This window comes from Psittacula echo (assembly GCF_963264785.1).
Source record: "Psittacula echo genome assembly, chromosome: 2".
Lineage (NCBI taxonomy): Eukaryota > Metazoa > Chordata > Aves > Psittaciformes > Psittacidae > Psittacula > Psittacula echo.
The window spans coordinates 112056688-112080583 of NC_137737.1; the positions used below are offsets into that span (position 1 = coordinate 112056688).

At 40.1% G+C, this 23896-nt stretch overlaps 1 protein-coding gene across 1 annotated transcript in view; it reads left to right on the top strand.

Moving 5' to 3' along the window:
- The window catches only part of LAMA3 (laminin subunit alpha 3), a gene marked incomplete at both ends in the record, with an annotated part of 109396 nt that overhangs the window by 56112 nt on the left and 29388 nt on the right, over positions 1-23896 (top strand). The window contains 10 exon segments of the mRNA XM_080610819.1: positions 1500-1644; positions 2424-2564; positions 3192-3356; positions 6292-6393; positions 10146-10229; positions 11189-11419; positions 15101-15214; positions 18834-18943; positions 20793-20873; positions 22736-22842. Of these exon segments, the coding sequence (XP_080466945.1) occupies positions 1500-1644; positions 2424-2564; positions 3192-3356; positions 6292-6393; positions 10146-10229; positions 11189-11419; positions 15101-15214; positions 18834-18943; positions 20793-20873; positions 22736-22842 (1280 nt within the window).

Sequence of the window (23896 nt, forward strand, 5' to 3'; positions counted from 1 at the left end):
AACAGGATTCTCTTTTCATATTTAGAAGTTGGGGTTCAGTATTAAAGTGTAGTATATTCTGTGTCTCCTGGTGCACTCTCAATCTGATTAGTTTCTGCTTTGATTTTCCCCATAGAATACAAAATAAAAATCAAAATATATACTATGCAAAAATAAATCAAATAAATAATTCTATCAAATAACTTTATTGAAAGGTCTCAGCACATTTCTACTTGAGTAAAATTGAGGATAATTTTTGCAGAAATAGTCACATTTTTCCATTTCAGTGAAAAGCTGTATCGGCTCATTATAATGGTGATACTTTTCACATGCAGCCTAATTGGAAATGTCAAAGAAATGATAGCAAAATTTGACATTTAGCAAGTACTTTAAGACTGATTGCTGAAAGATATGTCTAACTACTACATTCTGATTAATACTTCTGTGGATTACATGAAGTTTGAAAACCCTATCCAGCACCAGTTATCTGTGCATAGGGGTAATGTATTCAGAGAGACTTTGAGAAACCTCACCCACTTTTGAATTCATGTAATATATGGAAGCAATTACTCAAGTGTAGTCTACTTTGGCCTCATACTTTTAACTGTTTATTTCCATTAAAATCACCGTGTTAGTGAACATACAAATTCGATGCTAAGAGCCAAAGGAGACTCCTTCAACTTGCTGACACTTCTAAAAATTATCACAAGTAATATGTGAAGATGTGGAGGGTGGTGGTGGCATACATTAATAATGGATCCTTACTCTCTTGAAACCTGGTTTCTTGGGGCTGGTACACACAGTTTACCAGCATAAACAGGAGGAAGAGGGATCATCAGATCTACCTTTCATTAGTTTTATCAGACTGTACAAGTTTGTTGTAAAAGTAGGATGAAGTAGCTGCTGCCACAGAAAGATGTCCTCTCTTACCTCAAGCCCTGTTCATAGTTTGGTGTTGGCTTTTACACCCGCTGTACTTCACCTAAACAAATTCAAGGCCTTCAGCCGTCATTGTGAGCAAAGTGGATTTTATTCTTTGTGAACCATTGTAAAGTAACCTGAGCCTTTTGGGAGGTTGAAGCCCCCATAATTATTCATCTACCTGATTAATCACCTTTTTCTTAGCAGGTGAGTGCCTTGAGTAATGCCCAGTCATATCCTCCAGCTATAAATCTTCCAGTTCTGCTTATCCATGTTGAACATCCATGTTTCACACTTTGATGTATAGAGAGTAGTTCTGCATTGAATAGCTGCAGAAGTCTAATTTTATTGTGAGCATTTATAGCCTTCAAAATCAAATCCATTCCTAATCAGTTCCATGTTGTTTTAAAATGTCTCACTATTAAAATCTGAGAACAGTACTAACCTGCTGCTGTTTCTCTGGGGAAATTATGAAGTTGTGTCATAGCCATGCAATCGCTTCAAAGATCCACCAGCCTTTTGTTTTAATCTTCCCACTCTTGCTCTCTGTTCCTGCTTCTCGTGTTTACTCCCTCCTCTGTATCTGTTTGTTGATAAAGGTGCAAACCAGGAATAAAAGGACGGCAGTGTGATCAGTGTGCTCCTGGAACTTACGGTTTCCCAAACTGTGTGCCGTGTAACTGTAACAGGGATGGAACAGAACCAGATGTTTGTGATCCCCAGACAGGAATTTGTCTCTGCAAGGTCAGATAAATCATATTACTTCTGCATTCTCAAGCATCATTTGCACATCAGTGACTATTGTGTATTTAATGGGGTGAATGAAGTGAATTTATCATCAAGTTTTCAGTAAAAATTAAATGCAGCTGTACAAAATTACCACACCTTGCAGTATGTGCAAATTATCATGGTAGCAGTTAAATGCCATTTTTAATGAGTTCAGTATCTGCCAGTTGAATGGGTGGTGTTAGGCTTTGCGGGATGTTACAGAACTGCAGAGTAGGTGTCCATTGCTTCACTGAAGCAAACCGTACTCTGCACAGATCTGCTTTATGCATCTGCATCTCAGCTTTTGGATGTTAACCAGGTCCCATGGTTTTTTTAGCCATAGTATGCCAGTTGACATTTCACCACATCATTATGTCCAGGAAATCCTCTTTTGTTCTGATCTGCATAATTAAATGTGATAAATGTGAACTTTCACAAGTGACCTTTTATACTGTAGGTTTCGAAAAGCCAGCAGGAGGGTTTTGGCAGGGAAGTTACCAGCTGTCTCTGACTAATATTTATTACTCAGTGGTTCACTTTATAAACTGGAAAGCTCCTAAGACAGTCTTCAAGAAGTCAGCTTTATTTGCATTTGGAGCATGGTGTATTCAAGACAATGACACATTTTCATTCATGTTTCCTTATATTTAAATAAGTATTCTTTCAGAAAATTTGGTTTGTGTGCAGAAGGTTTTGGGGCCCTCACCAAAACCAAAAGGAAAGTCCTGAGTTTTTTTTCAATTATGCCTTAACAGGAGAATGTTGAAGGTGCAGAATGTGATACTTGCCGGCCAGGATCCTTTTATCTGGACCCTTCTAACCCCAGGGGATGCACCTCTTGCTTTTGTTTTGGAGCAACCAACAACTGTCGCAGCACAAATCATCGTAGAAGCAAGGTGTATCCAATAGTTTTTTTCTTTGCTACCATGAACCTACATTTATTCTATTGAGGAAATGCCAGATTTCTTCCAAAATTGAAAATATGTTTTATTAGTTTCTAAGGATGAGAAATATTCTGCAATCAATAGCACAGATTTAGTGCAGCCTTCTTAAGACCTTATGTAGTCTGAAAGTGCCTTTCAGCAGAAATGGCCCTTTCCACCTGTTTGCTTACAGCTCACTAGCTGAACTGAAGTTGAGCTGAACTTCTATTGCTGTATCTTCAGGCACTAGCTCTTCATTGAAGTCAATGGTCTCCTTCAAGGATGCTTTGATAAGCACATTTCATTTTAAATGTCTGTATCTTGGATGCATTTTGAAACCTAAGAAATGTTTGACAGATTCTAGAGTTGACAGACCAAATACCTGAATCCCAAGTACCTTTGGCACATCTGTCCCACTTCCATTGTCTTTTGAGTTCTTTGCAACATCTGTTGCTCAAAGACTTTAGGCTGGCTCTGAAGGGGTTGAATTTCATGCTAAGGGAATTATACAGGCTAAAAAATTTTATCTCATTACTTGGTGCTGGTAAAGTTTAATAAAGGATGAAACAAGCTTTTATTTCCTTTATGTATTTTTGTTAGTTTGTGGACATGAGGAACTGGAGCTTGGAGGCAATGGATGAAAATATTGACATTCCAGTCACTTTCAATCCAGTCAGTAATAGTGTAGTGGCTGATGTTCAAGAATTGCCTGCTTCAGTGCATAGTTTGTACTGGAAAGCACCACCATCTTACCTGGGAGAGAAGGTAAATGACACCCAACTTATCTGTTTTTATAACATGTATTCATTTTTGTAGCATCATTGACAGAGTCTCACTGTTTTTCTTAGATACATTTCTCACTCTTCCCTCATGAGATTCTTACCTCTCTTACCTGTCATGCCAGGAATCACAAAGTTTTACTTCTGAATACAAAGTTAAAATTATAACCAGTAATGCAGAATTAATCATCTTGTTTGGTGCCAGGGAGGTCTTTATGTGAATAGCATGTTCAGGAGCTATGGTTCAGAGAGCTAGTACCTTCAGCTGCTTTTCTGAAACCCAGAACATGTAGAGCTTACCAATGTGCCCAAATGTCCTTTACAGTCCCTGAAGTACCTTCTGGGCAGATTTCCAAAAGAATAAAATGGGATTATGTGCTCAGCGTATGCAAAAATCCCAACCTTTTGCTTTTGACATGTCACTTGGGAAGAACACCACCTGGTTTTCTAACCCTTTTGTTCTTGGAACTGCTTGCACCTCTTTCTACTTGTGCATCGGAGCAGTCTTTTGCTCACAGTTAATACCTATCAGCATTTCAGCCTGGGGATCACACTGACAGGGGACTTTGCTAGTGGCGGCTTGCAGGCCCAGAGCCCCAGGTTCTCCCTGTTTGAAACTCTGACAGTGTCAATAGTAGCTAGCCAGTGGCTTTTCAGATGCAACCCTACCGTCACACAGATGAACACAAAGGGAATAGACACCATAGCATTAAATATGGTACAATTTTTGTAGTTCCCCTTGGTGAGCATTTTAAAGACTAGAGCAATATTTTTCATCCTGCTGTCCTGCACTCAGAGGTACATATCTCTCAGTTGCACAGCATGTTTAGTTAAGGTGTTTTCTGTTAATGTAATAGATGTTCTTGTTTCAATGTCCACAAGTCACTTTTCAAAGAAATTTCACGTTAAAGCATATGTTATCTCCCACAGTGTTAAACCAAAAGGATTTTGTTGTTCCCATAACACAATACAAAGCAGGCAAGAACCCTTTTTAAACAAAGCTATTAAGAGCATTGCTGTGAGTTTTATGTTGCATGTCGCAGTATCTAACTAGGCATGCCATGACTTGCTTTTATGTACAGTGACAACACGGTAAATAAAATAGTTCTGGTTTTGTTCCTGCTTTTACTGTACACTGTGTGTAAGTGTATATTATAGCACAGGCAATATTGCAGTAGTGAAAGCGTCCCCCCTCACCCTGAATGCGATCTTGCTGCTAGTTTTACAAGCTCATAAATTTACCAATTAGTCACATTATTACTGTATTCTGAAATGTCAGGTTTTGGTCTACTTCTACTGATAGCACCTCTTTCAGAAAATTAGAACGAGATCAGGCCACATCCTATGATGAGGGTATAAATACTGCTCTCCATTATCTTAAACCTTTTAAGTAGTGCCACTGAGCATTAATATTTAGCAGAGTATAATTTCTTTCCTCTTTCTATCTTTTGTTTACCAGGTTAAAGGGGATTCAAATGTATAATCTGTAGCACTGCAGAATCTAACAGTCACTGAGAAATTCAGATCACATTATCCCCATATTCTGCTCTTTTCTATTTTAACATTCTATTTAATAGAGAACTCTTAATGTTAGTGAATAAATACTGTGCATATAGAAGGTAGTTTATAATGCAAATATTTTCCCATTTAAAAAAATAAATGAAAAAGCAGGAACATAACAGCCTTTCATATGGTGCAGTCCTAAAGTGTGTGTTAAACAGGACATTAAAGTTCTAACCTGAGTTTTCTTATATTTTTGGAAAAAACATAAAATATAAAAATGTATATACCGTTGTTTTCGCAGTTGTTTTGTGTTGGCAAAATATAGTCAACATTCTAAATGATGCTTTTGAAAATGCAATAGGCTGAAGATAATAGGATTAATTATGGCCCTGTGATCCAAAGAACAAGCTTAGTAGTGAGATGCATGTGGTTTGTTTGTAATTCATCAAAGTATATGGAAAGGGGTAGGCTGAAGGCTGATGCTTACCTGTAGAACGCCAAAACCTGACAAAGCAGTTCTTCCTCCCATGTCAAACCAATATTAGTTATAAAGGGCAAACAGCAAGGGTTGCAAAACAAAGTAGTGAATCTGTGGCAAAACACCTGATTTCCCAAAGTGCCCACAAACCTTCTTTCTAGGCTTCTAAGCTGTGTCTGGAGCTTCCTTCCCTTTCAATGTATTTTGAACTGAGTCACTCATACACAACCCAGGGAAGCTGTTTGTCAGATGATTCAAACATACTTAGTCTTTGTTCCGGGCAGCAGTGTATGTATTTGGTTGGGTTTGAGGCTGCCTGTGGTCACCTGTAGTTGAGCCAGAAGTGTGGTTTCAGTTCAACCTACAGCAACGGTCTATTTACAACAACAGATCTGGTACTAGCTGACACAAGAAGAAGACCCATTCTGCAGAAGGTGGAGAAAAGGTTTCCTGGTTAGATTTATGTTTGTAGTAAGGCTAGAAAATGTGGCTTATGAAAGCCACTTCTAAAATGCTTAGTCTGCCTTCTTTTTTATCCATGGCTTTTCATGGGTCTCACTACCACTCCTGTTGTCAGTGTGACATCTTCCTTTGATGAGCCAAATTTTTGTAGGGTCAGGGAAAGAGCAACATTTGTGTGAACATGTGATTTCTCCATGATACAGGTGGTGTGGTCCCAGACATGAAAAAAAAAACCCCGAAGTGATGCTGGTAGCCTTCCAGAGAACAGTACTGCTCAAAAAGTGATGTCAGATACACAAAAGTAAACGAAACAAAGTCATTTCTTCCAAGCAACCCATATTTTCATATTTTGCCTAAGAATAAAGAGTAAAAATATCATGTACAGTGCTGGAAGATGGGGTAAACTTGACTATAAAGTTATGTTAATATCAAGCAATTGTGCAGTAAAATATCTCTGGTCTTGTGTATTTTGTTACAGCTTTCATCATATGGTGGCTTCCTAAGTTACCAAGTGAAATCTTTTGGCTTACCTAGTGAGGGCATGGTTCTTCTGGGTAAGAGACCTGATATACAACTAACAGTAAGTTTTGAAATATTATTTTTTCTTTCAAGCAATACCAGTACCATGATTTTTATGTTACCTGACAACTAAATCAAATTTTGTTCGTATAGCATGCTTTACTTTCATAGTAATTTGCTACATTTCTAGAAAAGTGATTTTATTGCATTTTGCTTAAAGCCATCAACACAGCTATCTCTGTTGCCAAAGTAATATATTATTAAGCATAACTGACTTGAGAGCAAATAAAAAGTTAAGACAGGATTTTCTCTGTAAAATACACCTGTGGAATAAAAATAATTAAAGCCTTGTACACTTGTCAACCAGTATGGCCTCAAATCTGCAAAATATGCCCTGGATTCCATGTGTAATTAATCTCATTTTCTGTAAGAGTTTTCTTTAGCATAAAATTAAACATAGTTCTAATATAGAACTATAGTTCTATAGTTAGAACATAGTTCTAACATAGAACATTCATAGTTGGAATGGAAGGTTACAGGCTCTTTAGAAAAGACAGGCCTGGCAGGCGGGGAGGGGGAGTTGCTTTTTATGTTAGGGATAGGCTGGAGAGTATGGAACTCTGTCTGGGGATGGGTGAGCAGTTGACAGAGAATTTGTGGGTCAAGGTTAAAGGGAGAGCAGCGATGGGGGACATTATTGTGGGGATCTGTTACAGACCGCCTGATCAAGAGGAATCTGTGGATGAAGTGCTCTATAGGCAGATAGGAACAGCCTCATGCTTGCAGGCCCTTGCTCTTATGGGAGACTTCAACCATCCTGATATCTGTTGGAGTGAAGGTACGGCCCGGCACAAGGAATCCAGGAGGTTCCTCGATTGTGTGGAAGACAACTTCCTTCTGCAAGTAATAGAGGAGCCGACAACGAGAGGTGCCATGCTTGACCTTGTGCTCACCAACAGGGAAGGGCTGGTTGGAAATGTGACGCTCCAGGGCAGCCTTGGTTGCAGCAACCACGAGGTGGTCGAATTCAAGATCCTTGGGACAGTGAGAAGAGCGTGCAGCAAGCTCACTGCCCTGGACTTCAAGAGAGCAGACTTTGGCCTCTTCAGGAGCCTGCTTAGTAAGGTTCCATGGGATACAGCCCTAGAGGGCAGGGGGGCCCTAGACTCTTGGTTGTTATTCAAGGATCACCTGCTACAAGCTCAGGACTGTTGCATCCCAACTAGAAGGAAGTGCAGCAGGAGGGCCAGGAGACCTCCTTGGATGGATAAGGAGCTGCTCAGGAAAATTCAAAGGAAAAAAGAGGCTTATAGAAGGTGGAAGCAGGGACAGGCGGCCTGGGAAGAATACAGGGATGTTGTCTGGGAAGCTAGGGACCAGGTGAGGAAGGCTAAGGCCCAGTTAGAATTGAACTTGGCTAGGGATGTTAAGGATAATAGGAAGGGATTCCATAGGTACGTAGCGAGTAAAAGACAGACTAGGGACAACGTAGGCCCCCTCTGGAAGATATCGGGAAAACTGGCTACCCTGGATTTGGAGAAGGCTGAGGTTCTGAATGACTTCTTTGCCTCGGTGTTCACTGACAAAAGCTCTGATCGCACCACCCAAGTCTTGGAAGGCGAACACAGGGACTGTGAGAATGAGGACCCTAAGCCCACTGTAGGAGAGGATCTGGTTCGAGACCATCTTAAGAACCTAAACATACACAAGTCCATGGGACCTGATGAAATCCATCTGCGGGTCCTGAAGGAGCTGGCAAATGAAGTTGCTAAGCCACTGGCCATCATATTTGAAAAATCATGGCAGTCAGGTGAAGTTCCCGACGACTGGAAAAAGGGAAATATAACCCCCATTTTCAAGAAGGGGAAAATGGATGACCCAGGGAATTACAGACCAGTCAGGCTCACCTCTGTGCCTGGCAAAACCTTGGAGCAGACTCTCCTGGAAGACATGCTAAGGCACATGAAAAACAAGGAGGTGCTTGGTGACAGCCAGCATGGCTTCACTAAGGGGAAATCCTGCCTGACCAATTTGGTGGCCTTCTCTGATGGGGCTACGAAACTGATGGACAGGGGCAGAGCAGTTGACGTCATCTATCTGGACTTGTGCAAAACCTTCGACACTGTCCCACACAACATCCTTGTCTCTAAATTGGAGAGACATCAATTTGATGGGTGGACCACTCGGTGGATAAAGAACTGGCTGGATGGCCGCACGCAAAGGGTTGTGGTCAATGGCTCGATGTCCGGCTGGAGACCGGTAACGAGTGGTGTCCCTCAGGGATTGGTGTTGGGACCGGTCTTGTTCAACATCTTTGTCGGTGACATGGACAGTGGGATTGAGTGCGCCCTCAGCAAGTTTGCCAATGACACCAAGCTGTGTGGTTTGGTTGATACACTGGAGGGAAGGGATGCCATCCAGAGGGACCTCGACACGCTTGTGAGGTGGGCTGATGCCAACCTGATGAAGTTTAACCATGCCAAGTGCAAGGTCCTGCACCTGGGTCGGAGCAATCCCAGGAACGGCTACAGGTTGGGCAGAGAAGAGATTCAGAGCAGCCCTGCAGAGAAGGGCTTGGGGGTGTTGGTCAATGAGAAAATGAACATGAGCCGGCAGTGTGCGCTCGCAGCCCAGAAAGCCAACCGTATCCTGGGCTGCATCAAGAGGAGCGTGACCAGCAGGTCGAAGGAGGTGATCCTGCCCCTCTACTCTGCTCTCGTGAGACCTCACTTGGGAGTATTGTGTGCAGTTCTGGTGTCCTCAACATAAAAAGGACATGGAACTGTTGTAGCAAGTCCAGAGGAGGGCCACGAGGATGATCAGGGGACTGGAGCACCTCCCGTATGGAGACAGGCTGAGAAAGTTGGGGCTGTTCAGCCTGGAGAAGAGAAGGCTGTGTGGAGACCTCATAGCAGCCCTCCAGTATCTGAAGGGGGCCTACAAGGATGCTGGGGAGGGACTCTTCATCAGGGACTGTAGTGACAGGACAAGGGGTAATGGGTTAAAACTTAAACAGGAGAAGTATTGATTGGATATAAGGAAGAAATTCTTTCCTGTGAGGGTGGTGAGGCACTGGAATGGGTTGCCCAGGGAGGTTGTGAATGCTCCATCCTTGGCGGTGTTCAAGGCCAGGTTGGATGAGTCCTTGGGTGACATGGTTTAGTGTGGGGTGTCCCTGCCCATGGCAGGGGGGTTGGAACTAGATGATCTTAAGGTCCTTTCCAACCCTAACTATTCTATGATTCTCTGATTCTAAGGCTTCAGGGGACTGAAGTAAAAATGTGGTTTATGTTAACAGTTTTTTAATTTAACCACTGTTGGGCCAGAATTGAAATCTTCTACTGTTTGTTGAAATTCCCAAGAGGGTGTTTTTGTTTCTTCAGATCGTCAGAAATACCAATTCATTATTCTAGGATTCTTAGTGGGAAACATGCCTCGTAAAGTACTACAGTAGTATTCAAAGTCATTTGTGTACCAGGACACAAAGGAGAGTATATGAAAACGCAAAACCATTTTTACTCAAAATTAATAACTCGCTCCAATGGAAATTGGGCAGCATTAATTTAATTCTCTGGGTCTTTTATTTGAAAGCAAGGTTTTTAATAGGCAATCACAGTGAAAAACCTGCTGACACTAGAATACAATGCCTGCTATACCACTTTGCCACCAAAATGACTTACGGTTTTCCTAGTATTACTTAGTTTTTACCCCCTGATGAAAAGGATTAATATGCTTCACGAAATTTTGCTGCATCTGAACACTTAACTATAAAAAGTAGGGAAACAGCAATGTTATATTCTCATTCTCACACAGGGCCAGCAAATGAAAGTTGTTTATATGGATCCCAATGACCCACTGCCTGACCGTCAATATTATGGCCGTGTGCAGCTCATTGAGGTAAAAAATGCGAATGGAATGGACTTTCCTTTCTTCCCAGTGACATATAAAAAATACTCATCTAAAATGTGCAGAAATACCAAATACTTGATAATATTAATGAATATAAGCTGAAATGCTGTAGACTCTCATTATAGACAACATTATTTCTCTCTCTTTACTGCCATGTTGAACCTAGGTTCTGGTTCATGCCACCTAATTTTAGCACCTCTGAATTAGGCATCTTGTCCAATTTAGCCCTTAGCACTCCCTCCAGGGCCAGTGGAGTAATACTGAACTAGTCATCAATGGAAGATGATTCGCTGCAGCTCCAGATCATGCTTAATGATGGAATGAACTGTTATCTGTTTTCCTTTGATGTCTAGCTACCTAGTTAAGAATGGGTGTCTAACACTCAGGCAGGCAAACTTAGCAGGGATTATTCCTACCTTAAACCCGTGCTTGGAATGTCAAACTGGGCTATTTATTTCTATCTCATATGCAGGCAAAAAAAAATGTTTCTTCAAGCCAGATTTCATTTTCAGTAATGTATCTAGTATCAGCAAGTAAGTATGCGAAGGCAGCCCTCAAAGATTGGATTTCTAGGACTTTGCCTATTCTTAAAAATAAAAGCAGTTTCCTCCACCGTTTTATGGTTTGGTGGGTGATACCTCAAAGAAGTTTGGATGACTAAAGAAGAACCTACATGCTTCACTTTTCAATACCTCAGAGCCATATATATGTACCTTGCAAAGTAAATGGTACATTGCTTTTGATGCTCATTATACCATTTTCTACCTATCCTGTGTTTACATTCATTGTATTTCTTTTCCTGACCTCTATTTCACCCCACATCAACTGGCACTATAGGAGTCTGTTCCATGGGGGTCTTCTCCCTTTTTCTGGCATCCTTTCTTCTTTGCAGATACTCTTTTTAAGAAGCTGCAAGGCCATGCTCATTTTGTACCCTTCATGTGCAGGGAAACTTCAGGCATGCCAGCAGCAATAACCTTGTATCCAGAGAAGAGCTGATGATAATCCTGTCTAGACTAGACGGTTTACACATCAGAGGCCTTTACTTCACGGAGACCCAGCGATTAACTCTTGGTGAGGTTGGGCTGGAAGAAGCCACCAGCACAGGAAGCGGCAGCATCGCGTACAGTGTAGAGACATGCTCCTGCCCACCGGAGTACACTGGTGACTCATGTCAGGTAGGAAGCCACCATCGTGTAACCACTCTCTCCTGTCTTGCCTACAGCTATGCATACTGGTTTACTTGAAGGTAACGGGCTGGTTATTAAAGTAATTAAATGTGCTTCTTGTAAGCATGAGCTTGTACAATGGCTCAAATACTTTCACTGTCTGAGAAGCACTGTAGGGTCATTCAACTCATGATTGCTTTTGTGGTGTTGTGGATGTCATTTTATATGTGTAAGGCACTACAATGAGGGGTTCTTCTGTGATGCCTATGAAAGGCTGAATGATCTGCTTTAATGGAGGGAAGCTCAAAATCGATTTGATCAAAGTCTGTGAGGCCCTGCGAAGTGGAGAAGATCCCTGATGTTCCTTATTTTAGCAGGGCTCAAGGGAAGTAGCCTGAATCTAGATAATTCTAGATACTTCCTTATTTTTATAGGAAAATGTTTGAAAGCTGAAGTTAACATATTTGCAAAAAAAAATATGGGAGATATTTTTATGAAAGATAATGTAAACATTGGAAAGTAATACTGTTTCCTGAAAAATAGTGAAATCCTAGCTGCAGTTGTATATGCTGTTCCTGTAGCTGTAATTCTTTTGGATGTCACTTTGCTTAGCTTAGATTGACTGAGAGATTGACTGTTCATATGTGCAGCAGAATAAAGTACTAGAGAGATAAGTGGTGTACAAAGTGCACAAAATGGGAGGAATTATTCTCTCAGAAAATGATTAAGGGTTACAATTGCTATAATAACATTGCAAATATTTTTGAAATGAGAATGAAACAATAATATCTAGACCGGAGCAGAGAGATTAAAGAAAACATTTACGGCTGGCTTATGTTTCATGTGGGCATCCACTTCTCAGGGCAGCTATTCATCATCTATTAAATAACCATTTTGGAAATATTCTAGAAACTGATTTTTTCACACTTTTTATGCTCTGTGTCACGTGCAAATCAGTGAGCGTTGACTGAAATTCCTACTGCCATCCCATTGCTTTCAGCAGACTGTCTTGAAAAACTAAGCTGCTGGGTGTTTTTTGTATAACCCGGTGGAAATACATAGCCAAAGGAAGTGATCAAGACACTCAGCTAGGTAGTTCATAAGCCCCGTATGTTTATGCAGTATTACTCAGGTGGTGATTTACTGCTCTAATCACCTCACTCTGTCTGGCTGCCTTAGGTGGGGAGGAGGTGATGCCTGCCACACCCTGACTTAGGTATATATTGAGCTACAGGAGTTGCGAAGTTACTTGTTAACCTCAGGAACAGTAATACGTGCCGTACAACTTGACTCACGTATAAAGTTTAGAGGTGGGGCCCATCGCAGCACAGAGCCTCATTAATCTGAGTCAGAAGCTGGAGAAGAAGGGAGAGTATAAGAGAACAGGCAAGCACATAAAGGATAGCAGCATCTCTTCAAACTGGAGCTAAAGAAAGATGATGGCCCAAGCACAGAGACCAAGGAATGTACCATGGGTGGTTGTTACGTTAGTAGCCCTGGGGCATTGTTTAGCACAAGGTATGCAGCAGAGGCTATTGTATCCTCACCTTCAGCAGGGGAGTCAGCAGCAACAAGTTCAAAGAGACTTCTACCTGAGACAGGTAATTTGTTCATTTTCCTTTCCTTGCTTGCTTCCTTCTTTCTCTTTGTTTTTAAATGAGCTAATTTGATAACAACTTCTACATTGCTTAATATAAAAGTAATGAGAAGGCTAATCTTGTGTCTCAAAGTACTTTGCTAACAACAGTGTGTAAAGAGAAGTTTCTTGTAAGTTGCTGTTTACTTGAGAACAACCAGCCAGAACTCCTGAGCACTTAAAAGCACATCTTTGTGTGGAATCAGTTTCTCAGTATCACGAACACTGTTTCAAAAGCTAAGTGCCCACGTACTCCAAAGATGTTGTTTTAAAGACAGCATAAATAGAAAAACAAAAAGCTGCATAGATTTTTTCCAAATGCATTTGGATGTATTTTTAAAATGAGTGATTCATTCTGCTCTCCAAAAAGACATTTTCACTAAATAGAATTTATATGCATTAGAACCTATATTTTACTTAGTCATGCTGTTTAGTGTATTTCAGGCACTGTTTCTTCAGAAGCTGTGTATATTGGCTCCCTGTTGTTCAGGGAATATATGCAGCCTTTCAAAAATGTAGTTGAAAAATTTCAAGTGCCTATTGTAAATTCAGTCGTTGCTCTCACTGAAGTCAGTATTAAACTGACTCATGATATTAGTATCCTGCATGTTTTTTTTCTTTTCGTTTTCATCCCACATGTAAAGAAGGCGAAGATGCCACTAGCAACTGTTATTTAAACAGCAATAAATCAGTATTCCTTTGGAGATCTGCTTTGGGAGAGGTGATTTTTTTTTTCCCCCCTCTGGTAGTTACATGATTGATAAATTCACTACTTTCACCTCAAACCACCGGAACACGATTTGAGACATCATCCCACAAACCCTTTGCTCTTCAGATTAGTCCCATCAGTCTTGGTGGTGCAATTGCTAGGAGAAGAGATTTACAGGTTTAAAGTTCAAGTGTCACTTGTTTTCTGAATATCATTGAAGCCAGCCCTTAACTGTGAGGTAGAGGTGAGGTATAAGTACAGTGCAGAAATACATTGCCAGAGGCATGAACCTGGGAGGTGTTGGCTTCGTGGGGAGCACAGTTTCTTCCCTTCTTCTGTACAGCCTCTAATCTTCCTTGCACCCGCACCACACCAGCTTAGTGACTAGTGAAAAGGAATAGAAGAGATAAACTTATATTCATCTGTTTTTGCTGTGGTTGGTGTGCCAGGATGCTGAGCAGAGGAGTGGACACAAATTTTTCAATTGTTCTGTATATGGGAAGGCTTTATGCCCAGGAGGAATTCCTTGTACTTTCCTTACCCTTGTGCTTTCCTTGTCCATACCAAGCAAGGACCTGGTTTTAACAGATTATTACTACCTCCCTGGCATAGGCTAACAAACTTCATGTCTCTTGATTCATTTATAATGTTCATCTGTTTCAGCTCGTGATTTAAATACAACTTTGATCTGACAGGCTGTGCTCCCACGCCTGTGCCAATAGCTGAACATTCTTCTCATGCTTCCTGGGTCTCCGAGGCAAGCCTGTACTCAGAAATGAGACCGCTGTATGTTTTGTTATATCACCTAGCTCTGTTTTAGCATGGCTTTGTATAGCTCTAGGTAGACTTACTGTGGAAGTCATGATGAATTCATATAAAATATATCTCATTAGAAGTAGTTCCAAGGATCATACTGTAGTTAAATTAAGATGTAATATAACCACTAGCTACTATGTGAGATTTCCATATGTTCTTCTTTGAGAACACTGTAGTGTGAATCTATATTCAGATCTTTTTCTGTGGTTTAAAAGTTATATTCTACACCTTTGTACACAGCCACGGGAAATACGTTCTTCTCGGAGGTTAGACTCAAAATGATTAAATCCCCATTACCACAAAGTGTAGAGCACAGGGTTCAGTTGAAATTTCTTCAGCTCCACTCATTTCTATTCACTGCATTAAAGCACTTAAACAACAATATGGGCTTAGAAGAGCTTTCAAGGAAATGTACACCCCCACTTCTCCTTAGAAATCACAAGCAATTTCAAAACACACTTTCCATAACTTGTAAAACTTGCTTTCTGCCAACACTCACTATTGTTTTTTCACTCTGCTTACTGTCTAGGAATGCAGCCTTGGATTTTATCATGAGAATAAAGGATATTTTACTGGACGCTGTGTCCCCTGTAACTGCAATGGAAATTCAAATAGATGTCAAGATGGTACTGGAAAATGCATTGTAAGTAGCTACTAGCATTCAAGAAATTAACTGAGAAAAGAAAAGAAGAAACCTTACTGCAGTATGGACTATACAGTATTGGTAAATTCTAATCAAATAACGATAAATGGTCCTTGCATATCTAGATATAGGTCTAGTTCAAGTCTCTATATCTTGTACTGTTAATGAGCATAAGTAAATTGCATACACTTACATGTACATTAATGTAACTGGGAGATTGGAATAATTCACATCCTTGTTTTTGTTTTCTTCTTTCTCCTGCCACTTTTGTTAGCTCATGGTATAAAAAGTCATCAAATTAGTGCATATGTAAGTGGTTTTGGTTATTTATAGTAAATATGTGCCTTATCCTGGTATATGCCATCTTTAGTTTTATACGTCTATACCAGGGTTTGCCAATGCTGACAACTACCACATTCATGCGTAGCATAGCCTTTGAAAAATCTCATTTAATCAGCATCGGTAAATCTCCACTAATCTTAATCTAGAGCTAGATGGATTAAAAAATATTGCAAGAAATAAGATGAGCTGAAGGGGGTAAAAGTTAGATTAATTAGAAAAATTTCAGCAGTTATAGAAGATAGAGTGGCACAGTTGTGCACATTAAGCCCAAAGCAACCTCATTGGAGTAGATCAGTCCTTGTAGCAATGGAAGTGTGACATTTGTCCGACTGTGCTTCTCCAGCTTATATCCATGCTGCTGCTTTGAACAGTTTGTTCTGAAAAATCCCACTTAAAAACTTTTCACTAATATTTCACTCACTGTGTAAACAAGAACCTTGCCAACATCTTTCATGGTCTGTCTTCTCTGTTATTTCTTCCTTGTTCATGCTGCATCCGTTCTGCCTGCGGTGCATTCCTGTGCGTTATGTCATTCCCCCGACTTTGTCTCAACCAACCCTCTTGCTCCAATAAAAACTATAAACCGATTCAGCACATTCTGAGGGATGACTTACAGGCTGCTGCTTTGGAAAGGCAGGGCAGGCCATGACAGGAAAGTGCTGCAGCAGAGCTATAAAGATGAGGAAGGTTTACTTCAGATAGAAAATTGTAAGGGAAAAGAAAATAAAAATACAAATTTCACTTTTACCTCATGAAGTATGTGATTTAGGTTTCTCTTTATCCCCCGCTTCTCACAGCTGGATTAACTTTCAGATAGATACAGCTATATCAACACTCAACCCTCAGACAAAATTCAGGGCAAGCAAAGTCATCCAGAATAATGTGGTAAAAAGTGACAGCCCAGAGGGCCCGTATTTCCACTATGAGCCTCCACTTCATAACAAGGAAGTTGGTCTGTCTGTAGAAGAGCCATAGGACAAAGACCTATAGTGGTGCAAAGAAAACAAGAAGGCTTGCTTCCCAATGTGGAGTTGTCGAGTTTCACACCCAAAGTGCAACGCCTGCTCCCTCACTTGGCATCCTTCTTCCTGCTCCTTGCCGGGAGCACAGCACTTTCACATGCCAGCTTCTCTCCAGTGATAGCCTCCAGAGAAGACTTTCCTTGTGAGACCTTTTCCTTGTGGCAGCAATGCAATGCTCCAAAGTTCTGGCAATACCTATCCCGTTGTATGCTGATGAGGAATGCGGTGCTGTGCTGCTGAGAGTGGAGGAGAACAGAGTGCAGGAAGAGGTGGAGAAGACAGAACTGCTTCTCATGTGTAGGGAAAAGCTGACCCTTTGCCATTAGTCAGGCTTTGTATCCTTGTGCTCCCTGCCCTTCCTCCTGAAACTCAGGTTCCCTCAGCAGCAGAACAGTGCTGAGGCTTGTCCATCCCATGACATGTCGTTTCATGTCACATAACCCCATGTTCGTAGGTGTTTCTGTTGAGGCCCTAACACACTCTGGCTTTCTTGTACCATATGTGTGCATATGAAATCAGCTGAGAGTCTTCCCTTCAGAGTTTGCAATGCTTCATGGTTTGGAGGTGCCATGACTTCAGAGGTGTCTCTGGCCCTGTGAAACTTGAAGACCCAAGAGCTGCTGCTCTGGTTTAATTCCACTATGCCTTGAGAGTTCCAGTCCTTATATGCCATGTAGCTAGAAGAACAGCATGGCACATTTAGAGTGGCTTACATGTCAAATATCTGAAACTTTCTTTGCAGTTATGGAATTAGTTCAGTTTCTTTAGATAAAGTGAGCAAAACAAAAACCAGCAGATAGACTTAGGGATGGAAGGTTGCTCCAAGATGAAACCAACACAAATATTTTTACTCTTTTTGCAGTTTAATTTTTTCTTCAGGATTACAAATATTGTCAGTAATTATACAAAACCAGCCTGAATTTCCCATGAGATTTTTGCAGGAAAATATGCACCAGCTTTTGGAGAGGCTGCATTTTAAAATGTTTCCCTTTACAAACATAGTATAGTGTCTTCATGTAACTTTAGCTTCCCCAGTTAAATGTCCTATGTGGGAACTGGAGCATTTCCTGTTCTTTCCCAAGTGAGCCACAAATTTAGTTCTTTAACCAAAATAAAAACAAATTAGGGTTACGAAAAATTAGCAAGAGGCTGAGGGAAGCACTGTTGATGTGGTTGAGGGAATGTGAGTGTGAAGTAATGTGGAGGAGAATGGAGTATAAGAAGAGATGGAAGTTTCTCATGTATAGGGAAAAATGCCCACCTGATGCAAGTCATGGTACTAGGGCCTTACCATAGCCCTAAGCCATCAAGGTCCGTGAAATGGAAGTATAATTTGCTTAGTGACTGCTTCCAGGCAATTTCCCACCTTCTCTTTCCACCTTTTCCTTTATTGGTACACCCTCAGTTCTGTGGGACATTGGATCAGTCTGCTGGAAAACAGTTGTAGAACTTGGAAGTGTGAATGTCTCTTGCGTGTGGATCACACAGAATTTTTATGGGTGCCCCAAAATGTATTTGAACTTCTATTTTGAATTAGCATCACTTTAGGTAATGCAAAAGCAACTTGCTTATTCTCTCCCCATAATGTATAAATGTGTAGGACAATTAGCACCAGGAATGTTTCTAAAATAAGATATAATTCTCAACAATTTTATCATTAAAAAAGTTGTTCAGTTGTATCAGTATCAATTGTTTTCTCAGCCTTTTCCATTATTTATTCCAGTTACTCCACATAGATACAAATAACATACACTAGAGAAAGCATATGAAATCAAACTCTGATCTTAATCTACTAAAAGAAACACTTTTTATATTAACTTCGTGGGATTTTTTTAAGGATGTACTTGGGCTCAATTAATTGCATGCTCTTAAATGATACCTGCCTTCTAATTAACATGCAAAATTTGAAGTTCCATTTAAACAATGTGATTTTTAACTGAAATATCAAGACAGATAGAGTGCATTAACGAAATGTTCCTTAACAAACTATGCATCTGATTGAATTTCTTTTAAAATATGTTTAATGCTGCTTATTTATCTATTGCTTTTCCACAATAGCGAGTGAATTGTGATTTCTACAATTAGAGAATGACTGGAACCAATCTATTCTGGCTGGGAAGGCAGTTTGGCGATAAATGCTTGATTATGTGGAAGGGAAAGATCATATCCTCTGAATAGATTAACTATATATTCTTTAATAATAGTAAAGCCATATTGAGTATAAAGCACTGTTAACTGTCTGGCTTGTTTTGAAGAACTGTCAATATAATACTGCTGGGGAGAAATGTGAGCGCTGCAAAGACGGTTATTTTGGAGATGCCACTCAAGGTTCCTGCAGGGTGTGTCCTTGCCCCTATACAAACAGGTACAGTAGAAAATCATAAGAAATCATGCAGGGGAGGGGAAAAAAGAAAAACAAATAAACAAATAACAACCCAAGCCCCAAATGCTGCTACCACAGGAAGATAATGACCCTTTTCTGTACTTTCGTATTGTCCAACATAGTGGGGCATCAGACCCATTTGAGGCACATCAGACCAGCAGTAACTTGGTGGTCTGTCTCATGGCATTATCTTTTTTAATAAGGTAAGTATTCCGATTCAGTTCCTGAGCCATAAAGACATGCTGCTCATCACCTGGGGGAGCCCCAGGCAGTTACAATGGCTTATGTACAAAGTCATTAGTAATTCATTCATAGTGAAAACTATAGGATGGGAGTCTTTATGCTTACTAGGCATATCGAGAATCTTTCTTGTTTGCTGAAATGCAAGGTGTAAGTTAACTTTAGTGTCAGGTTTAACACCATTACTCTGGCTAGGAGATAAATGACAATAACGAAATGAGCCTTTTATATGAATTCAGAAAATCTAGTAAGATGCAAAAATAATATAAAAACATTAAAGCTCTTAAGCACATATCTAATTCCTGAAAGAGTATGGTTGCTGTTCAGGTGGAAGCTCCATTTGAAGTGCAAATATACTGAGCTAAAAAAATTTCCTTGGACCTATTAAGGTTGTCAGGCTTTTAAAATTGGGCAGTAAATTGCCAAATTTTACTGAAACGTGAAATGTGTTAAATAAAAACATATATTAAAAAAAAACCCCAAAACAACAAACTAACGTATAAATTGCTAAAGGCATCACATAAAATTTGCCAGGTGCATTAGCAAACACCAAGTAGCCTTAAGAGATTTACGCTACCAGACAATAGACAGGTTATTCATTTATCAGAGAACTTTAATAGATCTGATTTTGACAGCATTGGCCTCTTCTGCAGGTGCTTGCCTGAGGCTGACTGAACATACTTTTAGTCATCTTTTCTGTTGAGAGTGCTGAAATACCTATAGAGACAGTAAACCTGTGCAGTTTCATAGTTGCAAGTTAGGGTGGTAAATACCATTTCTGACATAGGAAATACACCCCACCTGCCATTATTGGGGTTAACAATTTTCCACCTAGTCAGATTAGATGTAATAATTTGTGCAGACATCTGTCTTTGATACACAGACTTGCTTTATCCAACTTTCATAGATTAACAAATGGAAACAGCAAACATGGCCATCCCTGCTTCACCTCCTGCCTCTCTTTCCCAGATAGTGACCATAAAACTAATTTTTCTCCTAGAGGAATTTAAATCTAGATGAGCCTGCTGGAAAGAGCAGACAAAAATATTCATTGTGTTAGTCAGATATGTGCTCCCCAAAATCATGCGCAGCTATATTTTGCCTTGGTTAAAAAAACCAACCAAAACCAAACCCCAAGCAATATGAGCTACATAAAATATCCTCTAATGTTAGCATCTATGAAAAATAAATTAAAAAGAAAGAAGTTATCCAAACAGGAGGAAATGTTGTCTCGCACAGGCTATTGATTCTTGCCCTAGTAAGATTAAATAGCTACCCAGACGTGTTTTATTTTACAGCATTACTATTAAGGTTTTCTTTAGGCATTCCTTTGGGCGGTGTGCTATTATGCTCAGTCTAGAGGGTCAGGAAACAATTATTTTTTTAGTCTAAGGAAAGAATTTCAATGAAAAATATGAAACATCGAAGAATTAATCACAACAATTTATCTAGAGGCAATTAAATTAGCTGAGAAGTAATTTGGTGATATAAAAACTTTTTAATCTGAAAATCATTTAACTGAGCTTAGCCTCTAAAGAGTAAAATCTATTTGATGACTTGCTCACGATAATATTCTTGCTTATTCTCAAAGATTTGCAACTGGCTGTGTGGCAAATGGTGAAGAAATCCAATGTCTGTGCAAAGAAGGCTATACTGGAGTTCGTTGTGAACGGTAAGTGACTTGTTTCTCAAGACCAAGGTTTCTGAGAACCACCATAAAAGCAGGTATGTTTGCATTGAGTAATATATGGATGTAAACATGCATAGGATGCACGTACTTAAGGATTATCTATTTATATGAACAGCTGCTGTAGTGTAGTGCTATGGTGCAATTCTAGATGTAAACTCAACTTTCTCCAAAGAAACATACAACATTCCAACAGCAACCAGATAACATTCAGCATCATACCTTGAAAGTGTTCTAACCCAGATTGGATGGGGCTTTGAGCAATCTGGTCTAGTGGAAGGTGTCCCTGCCCAAGTCAAGGGAATTGGAACTAGATGATCTTTAAGGTCCTTTCCTGCTCATGATTTTATGATTCTATGACACCCTTCATCTCAACTCATTCTGATGTGCTCCACATGTGGAGCATACAAATACAATTCTGGAACCATCTCTTTTGCTGGAACATTGCAGCAGTTTGACAAAACACAAGTGATACAGCATGGCAGTTTCAGGCAGGCAAAGGAAGCAATTTCACTGAGTTTTAAATCCAGGGGAATTTAGTTGTAATAGAGTAGTGTTGTCTGGTTTGGAAATTTGAGGCCAATAACATCATGATGTCTCTCCTGAAGATAGTACCTCCAGTAACACATTGTCTTATGCTTCAAGACTGTTACCTTTGATATCTAAGCTTCAGGTTATAGACAAGTTTTCTCTTCCAGATCTAGCTTCATGATGTACCTCAGCTGCTCATCATGGCCCTTTGATCCCACATTGCCTATCAATCTTACAACAGAGTGACTTTTAGGATTATTATCTAGCCATCTGAGCAGTATATTTTACCTATAAAATATTTTCTCACACTCAGGCTGCTTTGCTAGCAGGTGGCAGAGGAGGTATCACCCATCACAAGGGTGATAATGTCATTCAGTGCCATTGCTGTTTGAAATCTCAACATGTGCTTGCAGGATGATCCTCCTTAGTATGTGTGTTCTGTTGGGATCACAGACCATAATGGTGTGATTTGCTGGGTGTCGTGGTTTAAGCCCCGGCTGTAAATTAGAACCACGCAGTCTACTTCCCCCCCCACACTCCCCAGAGGGATGGGGAGGAGAATCGAAAGAATGTAACTCCCATGGGTTGAGATAAAAACAGTCCACTAACTAAGGTATAACACAAATCACTACTGCTGCCACCAATAATAATAATGATAAGAGAAATAACAAGGGAAGAGAATACGATACCGCCCGCCGGAAAAGAGAGCCCGACCGAAAAGAGGACGTGCCCTTCCGGGTAGCTCCCAGTTACATCCCCCGGCATGACGTGCTGTGGTATGGAATACCTCTTTGGCTAGTTTGGGTCAGGTGTCCTGTCCCCGCTTCCTGCCGGCCCCTCCTCCTCCCTGGCAGAGTATGAGACTCACAAAGTCCTTGGTCAGTCTAAACATCGGTGTTATCAGCTTTGTTCCTAGGCCAAAAGTCAAAAACACAGTGCTGCAACAGCTACTAAGAAGGAGAAAAACTGACTGCTACTGCTGAACCCAGGACACTGGGTTAAGCCTTGTCAAATTCTCTGTGGATGTATGTATGTGCATTGTGGTTTTTTTTAGACTAAGTGAATTATTCCTATACGAGCATTGTGGGAGTTCTTCTATTTATAGAAAAAAAATCTGCAGTACTTGGAAAGATATTTTTAGCATATTGCAGAGGATACTGTAAACCAAAAATAAACCCTTTTTGTCTAAGACATGAAATCAAAAGTTCTTGAAAGTTTCTTCAGGAGAATAACTGGGGGGGGTTTGTCAAGGGAAAGTATATTTCACAAAAGTAGCTCAACTACTTAATAAAAATTACTTGTATCTCTTTATCTAGCTGTGCTCCAGGATATTTTGGAAATCCACAGAAATATGGAGGCTACTGTCAGAAATGTAATTGTAATAACAATGGACAGCTGGCTAGCTGTGACCACCTGACTGGAGGTATGTGAGAGCTTGTGAAAATGGAAGTGAGTGTTGTTTGCTCTCTGGGAAGCAAAGAAGGAAGGTACTTATCCGAGTTGTACTGAAGGAAAGACCTAGGCTTGTAAGAAATGTGGATCAATTTTAACAAAATTTGAGATTTTCTAAAATGTAACATTGTGGCTTGTTTTGAGTCATGGAATTTACCTTTGTAAGCTATATTATTGTGTATTTCCCTTCATTAATATTACCAATTTTATTTTGGTTTTCTGTTTCATGGATATGTTTTCAAATACATTGTGGTTTTTCTGCTGACATGGTTAAGTCATATCTTGCCAGTCTGCGTTACGGACTTAAACTGAGCAGTCTCAACATGCCTTTTTAAAATGTATTTGAGACAGATTAGTGACATCTTCAGAGTCTCCATCAGTCTCTGCCTTCTTAGATATCCAAGCTAACTGTGTTTACAGTGGAAACTAGAACCTGACTTAGGAGGCTGTTTTATAAATCCTGCTATACACTGTGTTACAGTCTAAGACATCCATGATTTTCCCAAAATCAGTCACACATGTACTCTCCTACTAGTAAGCTCTTATAAGATTATTATGCCACTGGCATATGTTTGCTTATCTGTTACAATTCTAAAGGGGCTGATCCTACATTCTTCAGACTGTCTTTACCTCGATTCATCTCAGTTCCTTGGGATACACATTTCTATTCAGAGGCACATAAGTCACTGCTCCTGAAAAGTACCTTATTCTCCCATATTTCCATTCCCCAATAAAATTACAATTTGCTTTCCCTGTAGACAGCTTTTCCTCCTCAGATGTCAGTGAAATGTCAGACTAATAACTCCTACTATTTCCACGCTCTTCATTTTTCTGCACTGCTGTTCATACTGCATTCAAGTAACTGCAAGGATTACCTTATCTTTCCTTGGTCACAGAAATTAGAAAACCAGCAAGTATATGTGAACCTCTGTTGGCAGCTGGTGCAATTTTTTCAATAGCTAGTTCTCATTTCATATTTCATCATTGATGTAATACATCTTTATTGTATTTATACCTGTGTGGAA